This window comes from Oryctolagus cuniculus, chromosome 5, assembly GCF_051225735.1.
Source record: "Oryctolagus cuniculus isolate XC-2025 breed Fujian yellow rabbit chromosome 5, ASM5122573v1, whole genome shotgun sequence".
Classification (NCBI taxonomy): Eukaryota; Metazoa; Chordata; class Mammalia; order Lagomorpha; family Leporidae; genus Oryctolagus; species Oryctolagus cuniculus.
The window spans coordinates 30,229,607-30,251,507 of record NC_142871.1 but is presented as its reverse complement, the minus strand read 5'-3'; the positions used below and the strand labels follow the sequence as shown (position 1 = coordinate 30,251,507).

General features: G+C 45.1%; 1 protein-coding gene across 8 annotated transcripts in view; it reads right to left on the bottom strand.

Annotated features, from left to right (window-relative positions):
* The window catches only part of NHSL1 (NHS like 1), a 290,700-nt gene that overhangs the window by 118,263 nt on the left and 150,536 nt on the right, over positions 1-21,901 (bottom strand). For 2 of the 8 annotated variants that reach the window (XM_051854294.3, XM_070073517.2), the window contains exon 1: positions 12,296-12,445. The exons of the other annotated variants lie outside the window; for them this stretch is intronic. In XM_051854294.3, coding sequence (XP_051710254.1) covers positions 12,296-12,311 — 16 coding nt within the window. In that variant the 5' untranslated portion in view covers positions 12,312-12,445. Of the gene's footprint in view, positions 1-12,295; positions 12,446-21,901 lie in introns of those variants that run through there. 8 annotated transcript variants of the gene reach the window in all.

Here is a 21,901-nt window from a genome sequence, read left to right as displayed (position 1 = left end):
TAAAGTTAGCTTTCTAACTTGGATTGGCTCCCCACTGCTTGCTTCCAACTAAATCCCTATCAATAAATTCATGGGAAATCCTTTTTCAAAAACTCCAATAGAAACTCTGTCAGACTTACTTAATAAAGCCCAAAGGTAAATCTCTGTAGCAGCATTTGGTAAGTGGATTGCCACTTTGAATGATAAAATGACAGGGGGTGGAACGATCTTCACTCCTGTGGGGGAAAAAGATGAAGGAGTCTCATGGAAGACCCCACCACCTGCGGGTGCTGAACACGACTCATCCGGGACTCCAGTTGCAGCAGGGAAACCGTTTCCTTTCCTGCCAGCCCAAAGGGTTTGACACAGCTGCGAGTTCTGTAGCTTAGACAACCCCAGCTCTCCTCCTGTGCTCTCCTCTGGGCCTGTGATTGATATTCCCCAAATGAACAGAAATCATCAAGATGAGCTTTCACTCGAAGGGAAAGGAAGTTTGAAGCAAAGGAGCGGCACAGTCTTGCTTCTGTCATGAAAGGTTCACTCTGACTCCTGGGTTGAAAACAGGCCATAAAGGGAAGCTACAGGAACTGTGGTAATCCAGGTAAGACTTGGGCCAGGTAAATGCTGGTTTAGGTGATAAGAGGTTGTCTGAGGGCCAGTGACGCGGCTCACTAGGCTAATCTTCCACCTTGCAGCGCCGGCACACCAGGTTCTAGTCCCGGTCGGGGCGTCACATTCTGTCCCAGTTGCCCCTCTTCCAGGCCAGCTCTCTGCTGTGGCCAGGGAGTGCAGTGGAGGATGGCCCAAGTGCTTGGGCCCTGCACCCCATGGGAGGCCAGGAGAAGCACCTGGCTCCTGGCTTCGGATCAGCGCAGTGCGCCGGCCGCAGCGCACTGGCCGCAGCAGCCATTGGAGGGTGAACCAACAGCAAAAGGAAGACCTTTCTCTCTGTCTCTCTCTCACTGTCCACTCTGCCTGTCAAAAAAAAAAAAAAAAAAAAAAAAAAAGAGGTTGTCTGATTATGGGAAAAAATTTTTTTAATAGAGTCAATATGATTTTCTGACAAATTGAATGCGGAGCATGAGAGAAAAAGGAGGCACTGATGACAAGGTTTGTGGTCAACTGAAAGGATAGATTTGCCACTAAACTGAGTAAGGCTACTGCGAAGTGTGTGTGGGGTGAAGGTGAGGGGGAGTTGGGGAGATTTTGTTTGTTCATGAGGTCAGTTATACACCCAAGTGGAAATGTGGACTATGCAGCTGGATGCATATTTGAAGTTTAAGGGCGGGGTCTACACTAAAGATAGAAATGTTGGAGTTACAAACATATACCAAATACTAGACTGTCTCGGTGGGAAACAGCAAAGGACTCTTAAAACTCATTGCAGGGCTGGCGCCGCGCCTCAATAAGCCAATCCTACGCCTTGCGGCGCCGGCACACCGGGTTCTAGTACCGGTCGGGGTGCCGGATTCTGTCCCGGTTGCCCCTCTTCCAGGTCAGCTCTCTGCTGTGGCCAGGGAGTGCAGTGGAGGATGGCCCAAGTCCCTGGACCCTGCACCCGCATGGGAGACCAGGAGAAGCACCTGGCTCCTGGCTTTAGATCAGCGCAGTGAGCCGGCCGCAGCAGCCATTGGAGGGTGAACCAACAGTAAAGGAAGACCTTTCTGTCTCTCTCTCTCTCACTGTCCACTTTTCCTGTCAAAAATTAAAAAATAAATAAATAAATAAATAAAACTCACCACAGAATTATCCTAGAACTGAAATGAGAAGTTGCAGAAGCCAGCATGGTGGCAGAGCAGGTTAAGCCGCAACCTGTGATGCCAGCATCCCAAATGAATACTGGTTCTTGTCCTGGCTGCTCTATTTCTAATCCAGCTCCCTGTTAATACACCTGGGAAAGCAGTTGAGGATGGCCGAAGTGCTTGGGTCCCTGCATCCACTTGGAGACCCTCATGGAGCTCCTGGCTCCTGGCTTCAGCCTGGCTTAGTCCCGGCTGTGGTGGCCATTTAGAAAGTGAACCAGCAGAGGGAAGATCTCTCTCTCTCTCTCTCTCTCTCTCTCTCCTTCTCTATCTATAACATTGCCTTTCAAACAAATATTTTAAAAAATTAAAAGATAAAAATAAAGCGAGAAGTTGTGCAATGAGGAGCGTTCTATTCTCACAGAGAGCTTGTTCTCTCATATGTCTGTACCTTGAGTTGCTGTGGACCCATGCCAAGCAGAAGACAAAGATAGGCAGCTGATGCTCGGGCACAGAGATCGGTTGAGGCTTACCTTCCAAGTTTTAAAGAAGCAACGGGAAAATTTGAGGCAAGAAAACCTAATCAAACACTGTCCAAAATAGCAGTCTGGGAGAAACACTTGGTATGTCATGTGCCAAAGGAATCTCATCTATTTTAGGGCCTCCAGTTTTGCCCCAGCTCACAGACACTTTATCACTTGCAGATAATGCACCAACAATGGATCTATTCTACAATTTCATGAAGGTAAGGGAGGGCTGAAGAACTACACAAATGCCAAATTTGTTACCATGAGTCAAAAAGCAGATGGAGAAAGATTTATAATATTTGCCATGCCAATTTTGTGAAGCGGAGAAGTTGGATGCTTGGCATTCAGTGTTCCCAATAAGTGACTGAAAAGAGGTCCTCTTTAAGCTGACTCCATAGGAGTAATCTTCTAAATCCAAACCCAGAAGTGAAGGCAAACATCTATTTAAATCATGCTGAAAGCCATCAAAAGTTTACTCATCTGTATCGAATCCTTCTTGCCTGTGTGGACCACAGCTTTGGAGGGACAGACATATAAAGTCATCTTTCAAGTAAGCTGAGTTTGCCTATTGCTTATCCAAAATGCTTGAGATACAAGTACCTTTGATTCTTAATTATTATTTCAGGTTTTGGAATATTTGCATATTCAACAGGATAGCATAGGGGAGGGGACTCAAATGTAAACATGAAATTCATTTATGTTGCCTGCACAACATAGGTTGAAGGTGATTTTAATACTTTTAGTGCATCTGTATTTTGACAGTGACCCATCTCATGATAGCAGGTGTGGAATTTTCCACCTCTGGCATCATGTGAGTGCTCAGAAAGTCTCAGATTTTGGAGTATTCTGGATGTAGGATTTTCAGATTAGAGATGCTCAGCTTGTGCTTGTTTTAAACTACCAATGTAATTTATGAACAATTTGGTTGGACAACTTTTTATTCATTTGTTAAAGATTTATTTTAGTTATTTGAAAGGCAAAGTTACAGAGAGAGAGGGAGAAGATAGAGAGAGAGAAATCTCTCTTCTCTAGTTTATTCCCCAAATGGCCACAACAGCCGGGGCTGGGCCAGGCAGAAACCAGGAGCCAGGAGCTTCTTCTGGGTCCTCCAAGTGTGTACAGGGGCCTGAAAGCTTGAGCTGTCTTCTGCTGCTTTCCCAGGCACATTAGCAGGTAGCTGGATGGAAAGTGGAGCAGCTGGGACTCGAACCTGTGCTCATATGGGATGTCAGCATTGCAGGTGGTAGCTTAACCCATTATGCCACAACAGCTCTTACACTCACTGACCCATCCTGTCTGAGGTGGAAAATGGGCTGAAACTACCGGTGTTCATGGCAAAAAGAATATAGTGAGAAAAGGGAGAACCCAGTGCCTAAGGGGAGCTCAATCCCGATTCCTCAGCACAGCAATAAGCCACCCTAAAGACATTTCCAGCCATGTAAAGACAAAAATATACATCTGTACACTCATATTTCTCTCATCTAGATGTGGAGAGATATTTTTAATTATAAAAAGCACCATCTGAGCAGTCCAAATCATGCTTTAAATTTTTTATCAAGTATTTGTTCTGCCAGGGAATATTTCCAAAAAGGAAAGCTTTTGTGTCAGCAGCTGCAGCAGCCAATACTTCTGCTGGAGCTGTGAGGACAGGACCAGGATACTCTCGCTGGCTTCCAGAGCTTTCCAAATATTTGTGTTGCCACAGCACTCATTTGCCGGTATATGGAATCGGTAATGCTTTTATTCATCTGGATGCATTTATACTACTGGAAGGCCAGAAAACTTAGTGTAAATATCCTGCAATGAAAAATGAGAACTACATCTGCCTGTCGCAGGAAGTAGTCACACCATATTTGCAAATCTTGGTACAAATGATTCTTCACTTTCACAAGCCCAAGTTAAATCTAATTGGTAACCTTATTAAGCATTTAGATCAGATTTAAATAATATGACTAGATACTTGGGAGAAAATGCCCAGCATCTTATTAAGTTCTTATTTAATCCTCAATATTTTATTAGGTAGATCCCATTCTTACAGCTAAGGAGAGCTTGACTGGAGGAGTAAGTTTATATGATAGTAAGTAGAGCTAGGAATTTTTCTTCATTAACCTGCGTTAATCACCTTTGTTATTTGGGTAATACAATTAGCAGGCCAACCACTTGAAACAGTCTCTGACTTTACTTTCTTCTCAAAGTCTGTCTTGGGGAAAGAGGAATCCCAAAAGCTGGCAAAGTAGTAGAGCTTTTCAAGGGGACGAGAAAGGAGCCAGAGGCCTCGGCAGCTGATGAGGCCCAAGAAGGGGAAAGAAGTCCAGAGTCAGACGGAGCTTTCTTGGTGTGGGGATGATTAAGGGTGGAAGGGTGCCTGGCACCTAATGGGTGCCCACAGTTCTAGCAAAACATTTTGGTCCAGGGTGAGTGCTGGCTGCAGCAGTTACAATGCAGCTCGGAGTGCCTGTATCTCATATCAGACTGCCTGGGTTTCAGTTCTGGCCCTGGGAGTCAACGGCGATGCTTCAAGTACTTGGGTCCTTGCTACCCACGTGGGAGACCCAGCTGGGGTCCTGGGCTCCCAGTGTTGGCCTGTTGCTAGCATGTGGGGAGTGATCCAGTGGATCTAAGGTATCTGCTTCTATTTCTCCCCCACTGTGAATTTCAGAGGTAGTTCAAAATCTAAACTCACCACCTGGGGAAAATACTGGCCTTCTTTTTTTTTTTTTTTTTTGCACAAAATATTGCCTATCCCTTACCACAACACATTTCCAGAAACCATAGAATGGACAGAATTCCTCTGTTATATCAGAATCAGAATCAGAAAGTGATATGGACAAAGCAAAACATATGGCCTGGGAAAGAGACATGGAGGACCACGGGAGCCAGTGCTCCCAAAAACTGACCTGTCTTCTGCAACAGCATCTCATGTGGCGAACACCAAGGCCCTGTGCAAATGCTGAGAACGACACAGTGACCGGAAAGCCATGACTCCCAACTTCTGATGTAACTCACTTCCCCAGCCAATCCACCAACTCCAGGATCTCCAGGAGAGTCATGAGGCTTGTCGGTCAGGCTCCCCTGGACCCCTGCCTGCCTTTCCTCCTCAAGTCCCAGTCCTCACTCCCGACACCAGCTGCCTCTGAGGGAAGAGGCATTTGTCACTCCTTGTGTTCTGAAAGTTCCAGTGACAATGAAACTTGCACAGTTCACTGAGAGAAACAAAATGATAAGCAACATAGATGGCCTCTTCTCAACATAATATACAAGCCAATTGTTGACAGATATACTTGTGTAAATACGAATTCACTTCAATGATATTCCCACTCGCGGTTCCTAAAACTCACTTTACACTATTTAAGTTTTTTGGTTATAAGAAGACATCCCAGGGCCAGTGTGGTACCATAGTGGATGAAGCCTCCACTTGCAGTGCCAGCATCCCATATGGGCGCTGGTTCGAGTCCTGGCTGCTCCACTTCCAATCCAGCTCTCTGCTATGGCCTGGGAAAGCAGTAGGAGACGGCCTATGTCCTTGGGCCCAGACCTTGTGGCTATTTGGGGGATGAGCCAGCGGATGAAAGGCCTCTCTCTCTCTCTACCTCTCTGTCTCTGCCTCCACCTCTCTGTAACTGCCTTTTTAGTAAATAAATAAATCTTATTAAAAAAAAAAAAAAGACACCTCAAAGAAAAAGTACTGATGAGTGTGTCCCTGTCTCTTATCAGGCATCCCCTAGCCCCATTAAACCCATGGTCAGGTCAGTATGGCCTTTTGTCTAGTGGCTCTTAGGATTGCCCACATTTTGGTAATAACAAGAAAAATTCTGTTAAACACCCTGCTAAACGCCACGTACTCAGCAGATGGGAAGATGAACGCTGCTGACATTAGGCTCACAGTTTGCTGTTCTACTGCCTTTCAAATGAAGACCTCTTAATTTTAAATTCAATTGCCCTGCATGGTTTTATAAAATAATTGACTTTTTTCAATTTAACGATATCCATTTTACACCCCGCACTCACTCCCCTAATCCCACATGCCAGGCTGTTTAATCATGCAAAAGCTATTCATTGCTTCAAGACCTTTAGGTTGGTCTCAGCAGTATTTATTGTCTTCTGATGTTTAAAACAGAAAACTACATAGATGCCTGCATACCTTTGCTCCTGGTTGCTATTGGAGACAGGAGGTCCTGAGTGGTGCACTGGCTCCATCTGCCTGAGTCTATTAACTACCACCATTACTAAGGCCTGTGCAGACTGCTGATTTCATCTCAGTAAACAGAGATAAGTGCAGGGTGGCTTAGGAGTAATACAGCTACCCCCAGGGAGCACACCTCTGAGCATAGTGAAGAGGGAGAAAGCAAAAACTTTCCAGAGACAGGAACATCAGCAGAGAGAGGAAACAAGAACAGTTTGAAAAAATGGGACAGGAATCAAGAGTTTCATCGAAATTTCTGCCAGTGCTTTCAGAAACTCAAGTCACTTGCTTCCGTGCCACTGAAGAAGCCAGAGCAGGTGCCTTGCACCCAGCGGGCACCTTGCACAGAGCAGGCTCCAGGAACAAGCAGACCCCACGCTCCACAGCGACAGTCAGCAACACGCCGCACTTCTCGGTCCTAGAGTCTCCTTGTGGACCACGGGATACCATCAATGAGCATGGTGCTCCACCTTCTACGGCAACATGGTGAAAACCCGATTTTCACTATTAGTAGGAGGAAGAAAGAGAATGGAAAACATGATAGTGTTTTCAATCGAAAGACAAAAGAAATAAAGGGCTTTTTTTTTTTGGTTTGTTAAACTTCAAGGGCTTTCCCTGCCAGTTTGAAAAATGCATGTTATCACCAGTCTGTTTATTAAAAGTGCTACTTTAAGCTGCAAATTGAGCAAATGTGAATTTCCCTTGGTAGCTGTAGATTACTACCAATTATGTGCAATGTTTAAGTGAGTGGAGGGTGGAAAAAATAGGGAAACTTTGCCGAAGGATGGGTCTTAAAAATGGTAATTTATATGGAACTCAGAATATGAAGGTATGAGGGTTCTAAAAACCGCGACTAGTTGATAGGAAACTCAAAAATCAATGCTGTATTCCCAGGGTTGCTTCACATTTTGTCTTTTCAAAGTCTTTTAAAACGATGCTCAGAATCAAATAGTAAAAGAGCACAAACTGTGCATGCCGACGAACTGACATTTCTTACTGGATAGAAGGGGCGAGGGACCTCCCTGGCTGCTTGCTAGCTGGCTGGGAAAATGCACTTGTTTCAGCACAGAAATAACAAATCTGTTTCTGATTCCTGACATTATTTTCCAAATGCTGCCAAGGAAGGAATCTAAGGAATTCTTTTACATACACAACATACAGGAGACAACTGGAAAGGGGCGCCTGATGAGGAAGGAGGGAGCCGAGTTTCTAATAAGAACTGCCCTTGGGGGTGCAGACGCACATGCTTGGGATTGCTCAGTGCTGTAATCTCAGCATAACTCTCTGCTATTATTAGATAGCCTAAAGACTTTCCTAAATCTGTAACTTGGGAAGCAGAAAGGAGTACAGACGGGACCCTCTGCTGTGGAGCATACAGGCAGCTGGGATACAGCCACCTCCTCAAATTCACCACTCTCTGCTCCACCAGACCACATGTCTAGTTCTTGGAATACATATATAGGGGTCTTCGACAAGTTCATGAGAAGTGCATATTGTAAAAAAAAAAAAAAAAATTCACACGGATTTCAAGAAGTTTTTACACCAAAATAAACATTTTTTTAATTCCACTTTTCCACAAACTTTCCAAAGGCTCCTTGTAGGAGCCACAAACAAGAAAGGACCAAGTCCAACACCAAAATGATTTTTAAAATCCTTAGAGGGATGGGCATTTGGCACAGCAATTAAAACATCAGTTGGGATGCCCATGTACCACAGAGCACCTGAGTTGGTTCCCAACTCTAGTTCCTAACCCCAGCTTCCTGCTAATGCAAACACTGGAGGGCAGGCAGCAGTGAACCTGCCACCTACATGGGAGAACTGGATTGCATTGCCAGCTCCTGGCTTTAGCCACTGTTCAGTCCTGGCCATTGTGGGCATTTGGGGAGTGAACCCAGCAGATGAGAGCATTTTTTCTCTCTGCTTCTCAAAATTAAAATTCCTAGAGGAAATGCAAAATCAGGTAAATCCAATATTAAATTCAGGAACTTAAGGTCCCTGATGCTCATGAAAGGTACTGAAATCATTCTTGGAGCAGGAAAGGATGTATATATTTATCTTTTCCACCTTAGGGATATTTTAAAAATATTATCTTACTTGAAAAATGTAAAGGCGGCCTGCTTTAAAATTTTCCGAACTATGTAAGGATCAAATCCCTTATTTCAAATGTATGTAATTTAGCACACATCATTTGTGTTGGACTATTAAGGGGACTCAGCAACAGACTGCTGTGGAGAAAAGGAAAATAAGCAGGAGCATTCTACAAGACTGAGTCATCCAACAGACCCCGCTATAGAATGCAACCGTTTCAAGTCTTGGCTCACACTGAGTCCACTGCCACGAACTAAGGTTCAATTTTGTTTTTTGTTTTTCCCTTTCGCAGCAGGATAAGAGTTCATGGAGGAAACTGGATCATTTAAAAGCAGATAAAGAGGCACCATTTTCCTCTGTGTAACTGATCAAAACAGATTTGCAATCTTTTTACCTACATATAGCAACTTGTCTGAAACTTGCACTGCTTTTGAGTCTCAAGTGCATCATCTGTGCAGCTCTGTTGGACCGTTATTCTTGGAGCTCCCCACAACACACAGGCCCTATAGAGCTACTTCCCGTTTATGTGATTGTACACATGCTTTACTGTACTGAATAGTGATCCCCAAAATCTTTGTTCACCTGGAACCTCAGAATATGACCTTATTTGGAAACTGAGTCTTCATAATTAGTTAAAATGAGGTTACACAAAGGAGTATGGTGGGGCCTAAATTCAATAACTGCTGCCCTAGGGGCCAGCGCTGTGCCACAGCAGGTAAAGCCACCACATCAGCATCCTATATGGGTACAGGTTTGAGAACTGGCTACTCCACTTTTGATTCAGCCACCTTTTAATGGGAAAGCAATGGAAGATGGCCCAAGTTCTAGGGTCCTTGAACCCACACGGGAAACCAAGAAGAAGCTCATGGCTCCTGGCTTCAGCCTTGCCCAGCCCTGGCTCTTGTGGCCATTTGGGAAGCGAACCACAGATGGAAGATCTCTCTCTCTCTCTCTCTCTCTATTTATTTATTTGAAAGGCAGAGTTTCACAGAGAGCAAACTTCTTTCATCCACTGGTTCACTCCCCAAAAGATGGCTTAAATTGCCAGAGCTAGGCCAGGCAGAAGACAGGAGCTTCATTAGCGTCTCCTATGTGGGTGGCAGGGGCCCAAGCACTTGGGTTATCTCCTGCTGCTTTTCCCAGGCCATCAGCAAGGAGTTGAATTGGAAGTGGAGTGACTGGGACATGAATCAGTGCCCAAATGGGATACTGGCATTGTAAGCAGCAGCTTTACCCACTATGCCACAATGCCAGTCCCAGTTTAATGACTTTTATAGCTATTGGACTTCATGGTGATATCACACAAGTACGTGATGTCATGTCCTACAAAATAACAGTCTGTGATGGATTGAACAATTTTTTTTAAAAGTCTTTGCCATAGTTGGAAAAATGCTATATAGATAACTGATATTTTAAAGATGAAGGTGATGTGCTATACTTATAAAATGTGCACTCAGAACCATCTCAGAGATACTTAATTATCTTCCATGTAGTTTTGGTGGCAACAACACTCTGTTCTAACTTTTTAAATAAGGTAACATGTGAATGGTACACTGTATACAATTGGTAGTTTGCAATTAATCCTGTTATTTGGTTAACGAGAAACTCACTTCCCAGACCAACAGGGATCATTGATTATACAGTGAACAGCACACCATGGCTTTGTTAACCACAAGGACCTTGGCAAGACTTCAGAGAACATCTTCCCAGAGACTAGGAGCTCAGATGTTGCTCATAACAAAATGCTTCTGGGTGGACCTCACGTAGCTAAGATCCTATGACAACAGCAGCAAAGAGTGGCTGCAACTCTAAGACTTATTCCTGGGATGGTAATGACAAAGATGACATTGTCTTTTAATAAGACACCCTTTCTAGCACCAATTTCACACAAAGGAGAAAAAAAAAATTCTAAGTGCATCTAAAGAAACCTGCATCACGGTGGGAGGCTGGCTGATTTGAATGTTTTCTTCCAGCAATTACAAGAAACACACAGAAACATGATTTAAACCAAAAGGAAGGCACTCGTGTTTCCTTTAATGTCAATGCTAATTATAACCACACACTCCAAAACTCCTAGGACCTGGACTAGCCATGCATACAGACCAATGAATGAAAGCCTCTTTTCTCAAGCAAAACCCAAAGCATCAACAAGAAGCTCTTAGTAATTCTGTGCTTAAGTCTCTCACCATCACTGGATCATGGGGTCACCTCAAGATGTAGCACAGCAAACAACCTAAAAATCATTATTGTAAGTCGACAGGCTATAAATCACAGGAAGAGGGCAACATATCAACGGTTTGTCCTGGTTGCTGGCAGATCGGAAAGTGGGACTTCATACACTTGACTTTTCAAAGTTTCCTAAGTTACCACAGAAACCAAGAGTCCATGAAATCGATAGGTTCTTGAATGAAGTGAAATTGCTGTAATGGGAATGGGTGGGGAAAGATGCATTGAAGCTGCAGAAGCCATACCCAGTAACAATTCCACACCTGCTTTCAATTAAAAACCCTAACCCTTACCCTATCATTGGATCATCATTCCTTCAACTGCTTGGTGGGCATTACACTGGGTTAGTGTGTATCTGCATCCAGTAATGCTGTTGACTCTTCCTAGTTAACTTATTTTTAATGAGTAAAAAATGTTTAAAAAACAGTGCCATGAGCGCTCTGAACTCCTTTTATCCAAAATTTGCAGAAACATTCAAATTCACTTCAGCCTATAGCACCTTAGAAATCCACAACTAGATCTTCTCCATAGAAAGAAAGAATTGATTGAATGCTTGGGGAGAGAAAAATTGTTCTAACCCCTCAATTTTATCAAATATGTATCTACCATATATAGAGCTACCCCAAATTTAAAGTTTCATACTAAAGACTTTGGAGGGTTTTCACGCATCAAATCAGGGTTACACCTGCAAAGGATGAAATACAGAATCCCTGTCTGTGACTCTGCTGGACAGAGGAGCAGCCCACAGAGAAAGCAGCCAGCACACTTGAGTTCCAAAAATTGAACAGCTGTCAAGAATTTCCCATCAACGGAATGACATACACCAAAAGATATGAGCAAAAGAGTTTGCTTCGGCTCTGAGGAAATTCACCTTAACTCCCCCGTTCCCACAACCTCACAGACAAACACACTCTCACATTCGCAGATTAATTACATTACGACAAGAGTTGGAAGAAAAACAGAGTTGGGGGCAAAAAACAATTGCCTGAAAAGAGAACATACTCTTGAGCTGATCTAGGAATCCATCCATACTTATCCGCCTGTGATCTGATAGCATTATGGAGTATTATAACCCAGGTGTAGCTGGGATAAGATGTTCTGTAATAAGACTAATTCCATTTCTTGATTCACATTAAAACTTAAAGTAACGGAAACTTTCCCCCCTCTTTCTAGTCATTCTAATCCTGTCCATAAATGTCTCATTACAGACACATTTCTCTAACAGGACTCACACTTCAACCACAAGCTAGTCCTATGCTCATTAAGCTTATTCAAAAACCCTCAGTCATCTTCAACTTTTGTCCCTGACTGAACACCCAGAAAACACATTCAAATGGAGAACTCGCCCTTCTGTCTAAAAGAGAATTCCATCTCCCAGCAGGAGGTCTTCTTCCTGTTTGCAACAGAAACAGAACAATGCCTTTTTTACTTTCCTACTTAGCAAACTCCCTCAAACTTTGCCAGGAACCAGCCCTGTGCCCCGACTCTGGTGCAGGACAATTCTCCCAGGCTGTAACTTTGCCCCCAGCGGGAACACAACGGCCCCTCACCTTTCAGGCAGAACATTCTGTAGCAGCTGCATAGAGGTGCTGGGCTCCGCGGTGCTCTGCAGCCTGCAGCGTGAGGCGCAGCTGAGCCCCGGCCCACCTCCCGCCGGAGGGGCAGCCAGCCAGCGCCTGTCACTACAGGAAGCCACTGCCCAATCCCAGGCTCGTGGGCTGGGCTGCGGACACCTCCCTATCTCTCCCCGGTCATTTCACGCCTGGGATTCAGAGTCCGCTTGAAAAAAGGGAGGGGAGCCGCGAGTTGGCTGCAGGCATCCCTCAATTCGCACGGTCCAGTGCCACCGCCGAGTGCACACGGCCAAGCCCATTTGTTTGTGCTTATCTCTCAGCGTTTTCCATGGCAGAGAGGGGCTCCCTCACGTGACCCTCAGCACAAGAAAGAAATCACTGGATTCTCTTTAATGATGACCTTCTATTCTTCGACTTCACCGCTCCTTGTCTGTCTGATACTGCTGTTTGCTTTCTGATACGGAGCCAGCCTCGCGGACACAGGTGCGTGATTAACACAACATTATCATATAAAACCTTGCACAGCCGGCTGAGGCTGCATCACTGAGAGCATGCACAGGGAATGCTCATGGTAGTGCAAGAGAAATAGCAACACTAGGTAGGTGTGAAGCATGTGATACTTCTATGGCATTGCCATTTGTTTAGATGAGGAAACAAAGTGGACATTACAATATGTGAATTTCTAACTCCAGTGTAGCCATAATCCGATATTAAATTTTGTCACATGGGGACAGCGCTGTAGCACAGCAGGTAAAGCCACTGCCTGCAGTGCCAACATCCCATATGGGCACCAGTTTGAATCCTGGCTGCTCCATTTCCGATTCAGCTCTTTGCTATGGCCTGGGAAAGCAGTGGAAGATGGCCCAAGTCCTTGGGCCCCTACACCCATATTGGAGACCCAGATGAAGCTCCTGGCACCTGGCTTCAGATTGGTGCAGCTCCAGCCTTTGGGGCCATCTGGGGAGTGAACCAGAAGATGGAAGACTGCTCTCTCTCTCTCTCTTTCTGCCTTTTTCTCTCTGTAACTCTGCCTTTCAAATAAATAAATAAAACTTTAAAATAAATAAATAAACTTTGTCACGTCCCCTGAAAAGCTAACTCTATGCTGGCAAGTTCATGGCTGCTGGACTGTAAACTCTAGGTGAGACCTGCTGAGAAAGTCTTGTAAATTGCCTCAGGGACAGCCTGCTTACACGGCCATCTGAGCCCGGGTCCTTCCCCACAGAGACTGGCCGGTCTCCTGGCCACAGGAAGCAGCCATTGTTCACAAGGCCAGCTGCTGTTTGCAGGTCTTCCTCTTGACTCCACAGGATGCAGGAAACTGACTCACAGAACCAGTTTTCTATCTGTCTGTGACCTGGCCGCTCACCCCACCCTCGGGGCACCCGCAGTGTGGATGCTCCGTGGATGCCCCATGCTCTTTGGCTTTCTGTATAAGGACTGAGCATATCCTGTGAGGCTCCTGCTCCTCGTCCTCCTGTACCACCTGGTTAAGAGGTTGTTGCTGTGATCACAAGGAAACAGAAGAGGCCCTCGCCAGAAGTCAGTGGGGATGTTCAAAACCTAAGTGTGGAATGGTAAACAGTGATACGAACTCTCAGAATAGAGTTCACAGATCATCTCACTGGGTGGACCAAAGGATGATTTGCCCACTGGACCAGCTGCTGCCTCAAGATCAAACTTAGACCAGCTGAGCCAGTCTTTTCCTATACACCTCGTGAGCCTCTCTTCATCTTCGTTCTCTCCAATCCTGAGCAGTCTTCCGTCTAACTTATGAACTGCATAGGTATTCCTGAAAATGTTCCTGTGGGCTTGATTCAACCTTTCAAATTGCACAGAGAGACAGGGCTGGCATGCTGGCACAGCATGCAGGCATCCCATGTGAATACTGGTTCAAGTCCCAGCTGCTCCACTTCCCATCCAGCTGCTTGCTAATGTGCCTGAGAAAGCAGCACAAGATGGCCCCTGACACCCATGTGAGAGATCACGATGGAGTTCCTTGCTCCTGGCTTCATCCTGGCCCAGCCCTGGCCTTTGTGGCCATTTAGGGAGTGAACTTGTAGATGGAAAATATCTCTTCTCACCCCCTCACCCATAATTTAAAAAAAAATTTTTTTTTTGACAGGCAGAGTGGACAGTGAGAGAGAGAGAGACAGAGAGAAAGGTCTTCCTTTGCCCTTGGTTCACCCTCCAATGGCTGCCGCGGCAGGCGCACTGCGGCCGGCGTACCGCGCTGATCCGATGGCAGGAGCCAGGTACTTATCCTGGTCTCCCATGGGGTGCAGGGCCCAAGCACTTGGGCCATCCTCCACTGCACTCCTGGGCCACAGCAGAGAGCTGGCCTGGAAGAGGGGCAACCGGGACAGAATCCGGTGCCCCGACCGGGACTAGAACCCGGTATGCCAGCGCCGCAAGGCGGAGGATTAGCCTAGTGAGCCGCGGCGCCAGCCCAATTTTAAAAATATTTTTAAAAATATTTATTTATTTGAAAGTCAGAGTTACACAGAGAAAGAGAGGCAGAGAGAGAGAGAGGTCTTCCATCTGCTGGTTCACTCCCCAATTGGCCGCAATGGCTGGAGCTATGCTGATCCAAAGCCAGGAGCTAGGAGCTTCTTCTGGGTCTTACCATGAGGGTGCAGAGGCCCAAAGACATGGGCCATCTTCTACTGCTTTCCCAGGACACAGCAGAGAGCTGGATAGGAAGTGGAGCAGCCAGGTATCAAACTGGTGTCCATATGGGATGACAGCACTGCAGGTGGCAGCTTTACCCGCAATGCCACAGCACCGGTCCCAATAAATAATTTTTTTTTTCAAAAGATTTATTTTATTTATTTGAAAGAGTTACAGAGAGAGGTAGAGACAGAGAGAGAGGTCTTCCATCTGCTGGTTCACTCCCCAGATGGCCACAATGGCCGGAGCTGCGCCGATCCAAGGCAGGAGCTAGGAGCTTCTTCTGGGTCTCCCACACGCGTGCAGGCGCCCAAGGACTTGGGCCATCTTGTACTGCCCTCCCAGGCCATAGCAGAGAGCTGGATCAGAAGTGGAGAAACCGGGACTAGAACCGGCACCCATATGGGATGCCGGCGCCTTAGGCCAGGGCTTTATCACGCAGCGCCATAGTGCCGGCCCTGCAATAAATAAATCTTAAAATAAATTATATATATAAAGAAATTCCTATCTTGGAAATTCAAGATTTGAGGCTTGAATACAGAGATTGTACTTAATAGTATTTTATGCATACTCACAGTTTAAGCCTTTTTTTTTTTTTTTTTTTTTGACAGGCAGAGTGGACAGTGAGAGAGAGAGAGACAGAGAGAAAGGTCTTCCTTTGCCGTTGGTTCACCCCCCAATGGCCGCCGCGGCCAGCGCGCTGCGGCCAGCGCACCACGCTGATCCAAAGCCAGGAGCCAGGTACTTATCCTGGTCTCCCATAGGGTGCAGGGCCCAAGCACTTGGGCCATCCTCCACTGCACTCCCTGGCCACAGCAGAGAGCTGGCCTGGAAGAGGGGCAACCGGGACAGAATCCGGTGCCCCAACTGGGACTAGAACCCGGTGTGTCAGCGCCACAAGGCAGAGGATTAGCCTAGTGAGACGCGGCACCAGCCAGTTTAAGCCATTTTTAAAACTTATTTATTTATTTGAAAGGTAGACAGATCTTCCATCTGCTGTTTCAGCCCCCATTAATGTCCCCAACAGCTGGGACTGGACCAGGCTGAAGCCAGGAGACTGGAACTCAATCCAGGTCTCCCATGTGGGTGGGAAGGACCAACAACTGGAGCCATCACGTGGATATTAACAAGAAGCTGAAAAAGGAAACACAGTCAAGACTCAAACCCAAGCCACTCCATTTTAAGATAAGGGCATCCCAAGCAGTATCTGAACTGCTACTCCACATCCCACCCCTCTACCTTTTTTTTTTTTTTTTTAATAGAGATGACTTTATATGCTGGAAAGAACTTTGGACAGAAAAGTAAAGAGAACCTGATAACCTGATTCTATTACTATTTTTGCTGGCCTGCAAATGTGGAGAGTGAATGGGATGTGGGAACTAAATTAACTCTCCTATTCCATCCTGCTCCACCAAAAAAAATATTTTGGGGGCTGGTGTCATGGCATAGCAGGAAAAGCTGCCACTTATGACTCTGGCATCCCATATGGGTGCTAGGTGGTGTCTCTTCTGCTCCACTTCCAATTTACCTCTCTGCTAATGCCTAGGAAAAGCAGCAGCAGATGGCCAAAGTACTTGGGACCCTGCCATCTACGTGAGAGACCTGGAAGAAGTTCCAGGCTCCTGGCTTCAACCTGGCCCAGCTCTGGCTATTATGACCATCTGGGGAGTAAACCTGCTGATAGAAGATCTCTCTCTGTCTCTACCTTTCTCTCTGTAGCTCTCTCAAATAAATCTATTTGAGTTAGAGAGAGAGAGATAAGGAGAAACAGAGAGAAAGATCTTCCATCCATCCGCTGGCTCACTCCCCAAATGGCCACAATGGCCAGAGTTGGGCCAATCCAAAGCCAGGAGCCAAGAGCTTCTTCCTGGTCTCCCACACAGGTGGTGCAGGTGCCCAAGCATTTGGGCCATCTTCTACTACTTTCCCAGGCCATGAGCAGAGAGCTGGATAGAAGAGGAACAACCAAAACACAACTGGCACCCATATGGGATGCCAACACTGCAGTGCTGGACACAGTGCCAACCCCATAAATAAATCTTTAAACAATATATATTTTGGTGTGAATACATAGAAATACGCACAAGCACACAAATTTTATTAGATGCATTATGTCAGGTCTCAGGAAAAGAGAATCTTTACCTTCTTAGGGTTTAATGCAAGAGATGGTCAGAATAAATAACTCAGTATGATCAGTTATATACATAATAGAACACACAAAATTAATAATGAGCAATCATAGCTCCTTGTCCATCACTACCAAATTAAGCTAGTCTTGCTACTCAGGTTAAAGTATTGAAAATTTAATGTTGCTGATTAAACAGTGTCCCCCACCAGACTCCTATCTTCCCTGAGAACATGAATACATGGGGGAACAGGCTCTCTGCAGATGTAATTACAGTAAGGACCAAGGTGAGATGACACTGGATCAGGGTGGGCCCTCACTCCAAAGGGATGGTCCTAATAAGACAGAAAGGAGAGACACAGAGCCACAGAGAAGGTCAGGAGCAGCTGAGGGCAGACACTGGACTTGTGCCATCACTGGCTGCCAACAGGAGCTAGGAGAGGCAAGGCAGGGCTCTTCGTGAGAGCTGTTGCACGGGCATGGGGCAGTTGACACTTTGACTTCACCTCTGGCTTCCTGAACTGTGACAGAGTAAACTCCTGGTGCTGAAGCTATCATATTTGTGCTCATTTACGACAGCAGCCTAGGACATGAACACCTACAGCAAGAATTGAGGAGGGGAAGGCATGTCTTTTTTCTTTTGAAAGTAACCTTAATTTCTATTTACATGTGCTAAAGTCTATGTTGTACATACTTCTGTACTTCCTGGGCTCAATTTTAATTGAAAATAAAGTCTCTTATAAATAAAGCATTCATAAACAGCACAAATACTATCTTCTATTAAATTACAGGAACTAGAGTTCTTATCACTTGAAAAGTTCATGGCATTAATGCCAAGCAATAGAAATGCAGTGTGCTTTTATTGATTTCAAATATAAGACTATCATGTTTTAAAATCCTGTTTTTGCGGAAACAACCATGAGTATGTTTGAAAACAAAAGCAAGAAAAATCACACAATTCAGACTAAGAAGGAAAAAATAAGAAATATCTATTAAAACTGGGTCAGGTATTTGGCCTAGTGGTTATACCAATTAAGACACTTGCATCCCATATCAGAATATCTGGGTTGGATGTCTGGCTATGGACCTCAGCTTCCTGCTACTGCAAACCCTGGCTCAAACAGCTGGAAATCTGTCACCCATCTGGGACAACTGGATTGAGTTCTTAACTCAGTCCAGGCCCATCCCTAGCCATTGTGGGCAGCTGGGAAGTAAACCAGTGAACCAGTGGATGGGAACATGTTTCTCTCTCTCTTTCTCTCTCTCTGTGTGTGTACTTCTCAAATAATTTTTTAAAAAATAACATTGTGTGCCACTACAAACTCTGTTGTAAGATTTTAAGAGTAATTCCTAGGACACCTGCACGGAGGGAGCAGGCTCAGGATGATGCACGCTCACAGGATTTATAGCCTGCGGGACAGGACAAAGGTCTTGCCTTAGCCAACCATGACCTAGGGCGGCAACTGCTTTTCTTCCTCATAGGATTACAACATCCAGCATCACATTAAAGTTTAACATGATTATCTCTACAAGAGGGAGTGGTAGCCACAGACACAGCCAAAAATTTGCAGAGAATTACGTTTTGCAAACCACCCTGTGCTATTTACTTGTGTGCTAAAAGTTTTATTTTATTTTGATGTAAAAAAAAATGGGAATGAGGATAAAAGAGGAATTAATTTGCATAACAAATAAAATCAGTGAATCTAGAATAGCTCAAAATGCTACTTTTCCCTGGCAGACACAAAACTATACAAGAAAAACAGACAACCATACCTTCTCCCTATGCATCTTGACTCTTACTCTTGCCTCAAAAGCCAGACGAAGATGAAAATGCCTGTTCAGGAGTTTGCTACACACAAATCGGAAAACCCATCTTCCTATCTTTTTTATACCTGTGCTTTTGAAGCACAACATTTATTATTATATTTTGTTTTATTTGAACAACAGAGGGATGGGGGACAAAAGATCTCCCACCTGTTGTTCCATTCCCCAAATGTCAGCAATGGCCAGGGTATCAAAGCCAGGAGCCTAGAATCCCATCTGGGTCTCCCTCATGGGTATCAGGGACCCAAGTATTTAAGCCATCACCTGCTACCTTCCAGGGACATTAGCAGGATCCTGCAATCGGGAGCCAGAGGTGAACATGGAACGTTGGCATTCTGACTTGGGACATGGGCATCTTAACCAGCGCCTTACCATTAGGCTACATGCCCTCCCCCAACGAGGGGCTGCAGATGTCGTAGTTCCAAACACCGGTGCTTTCCTCTATCTCAAGAAACTGGAAATGTTGAAACCCTCTAATATTTTCCAGATGAAAATGACCAGGTTAAACCCACACCCTGGAGATGAATCCACTCTGGGGGCACCTGTGACCCTCGTGACTGACGCGATCTTAGTCAAGTGTGTTGTAGTCGGCCCCCTCCCCTAATGTTCTAGGTAGGATACTTTTGGTTTTACCAAGATTCTGAATCTCTTGGACAAGAGAAGAACACGGTGTGAGGTTTTATATACTCATTCCTCCTGCAGCACAAGAGAAAGAAGGAAAAGAATTATAGCACTAGGGGCCAACGCCGTGGCTCACTTGGTTAATCCTCCACCTGCGGCGCCAGCATCCCATATGGGTGCTGGGTTCTAGTCCCGGTTGCTCCTCTTCCAGTCCAGCTCTCTGCTGTGGCCCAGGAGGGCAGTGGAGAATGGCCCAAGTGCTTGGGCACCTGCACCCACATGGGAGACCAGGAGGAAGCACCTGGCTCCTGGCTTCAGATCCGCGCAGTGCCGGCTGTAGCAGCCATTTAGGGAGTGAACCAATGGAAGGAAGACCTTTTTCTCTGTCTCTCTCTCTCACTGTCTATAACTCTACCTGTCAAATAAATAAATAAATAAATAAAAATAATTACAGCACTATAATGCCTAGTAGGCTAATTTCATCCTTTCTCTGGTTAATTTAAAACAAGCCTCCTGTTCTAGCGCCACCGGTCTGGCCACCTGTAGGCAGGGAAATCTGGATCACAGGTCTTTGTTCTTGACACTTCCTGCTCCCAACACCACCTTGGGCTGTATCCTGTTTTATTTTGCGACTTGATCCCAAGGGCAACCTGCATCCTCTTTGTAGTCTCTTTTCTCTTAGGAAATGCCTGAATCCTGGGTTAATTTGTGCTGGACATAAACCAGCTATGGGGCTCTAAGGCAAATGGGCAGATGCTTCCACCGAGGTGCTTCACTGGCTTCTGGCCCAGGTAGATGGATTCCGTGTCACTGTGTTTCCTTCCTGAATCGCAGGAATTCTGCCTTTACTGGCCATTTTAAAAGATGCTCTCCTGAGCCAGTTCTTAGAGTTATTTCAACTTGTTTTTCTTCACAGTCAAGTTCAGACTTTTTGACATCACAGCCAAGAAAAGAGCTCTCATTTGGCTCCTTAGCCTCAAATTTGTATCTAATCTCATTCTGAGCTCCCTGGCTCTCCTAATACCCAAGGATGCATTGGTTTTAATAACTTTTGAGCCCCTCATGATATCATCTTCCCAGGACATGCCATAGTGAGTTTCTAAGTTGACCTGAGCTCTTATGCAGATAATCTTCCATTGTCTCCTGGCCACTCATACATGTGGTGAGCTACCCTGACTCCCTACTATATCTTTTCAGAAACACTACAACTTACCCAGTCTCTCCATTGGGGGTGGGGAGGAATCATCTTACCGCTTAACAAAAAAGAAAGAAAGAAAAAAAAAAGATAAGGACAAATCCAAAATTCCTCATCCAGTATTAATGATCCTTCTGGACTTGGACTCAAGTCTTTTTCCAAACTATTCTGGATAACATCTCAAGGGGCCCCTGGATCATCTCAGTGCCGTGGTGCACATGGTCACACACCTCCCCCGTCTTTGATTAGGCTGTGATTTCTTTGTCTGGAATGCAGCCCCACCTGCACACTCTGCTGTTACACTTCTCCAAAGCCACCTTTGACCGGGCGCGTCTCCAGCAGCACTAGGTTGCTATGGTACATTATTCACGCAGCTGTCACAGTGTCACAACACTGCCCAGCTACAATGAAAGCTCTTTAGAGCAGGCACTTGCTCATTCACACTTAATTTCTGGTGTCTTAGGGGGGACCTGGGACATGGCAGGCAATCCCTGTTTGCAGCATAAACACATCAAACCAGAATTATTATAACTTCACTGTTTCATCCAAGTGTATACACACACCCTGGATGAGAACTATATCCCACAGGACGTTGATTTCTACAAAAAGACATAAAATATGTAATATACTTCTTAAAATCAAAAAATGGACAATTTTCCCCTCATAAAACTGTAAGGAAATTCATTATTAAATTACTGTCAATGTAGGATTTTTAGACATCATGATTTTTTAAAAAGATTAAGAGTCTACATAGGTCTTATTTCCAAGTACACAAACACAGATACCACGCTTTCTCAAGGCAAGCTTGCCAGAGCAATCTCAGCAGGCAGCTTTGCTACTCCCATTCCGCCCGAATTGAATTAAATATTTGAAGGATGAGCAAAGTGGGAAAGAAAAAAAAAACATCATTTTTCTGAAAGTATCTATTACAAACATATTGATGTCAGTGTGTCCAGCTGGAGGGAGGATACGGAAAGATGTCATAATAATGACCCCAAATCCCCTTTCTTAATGAACTTATCAAATGCATTGTAGGAGAGAAAAACCAAACCAGTGAAGTCCAAGTTTTATTCTCTTAAAGTTTTGCCATTGTCACTCAGCCTACAATATACATATTTGAAGGTCTAGGTTCAGTAACATAAAATAA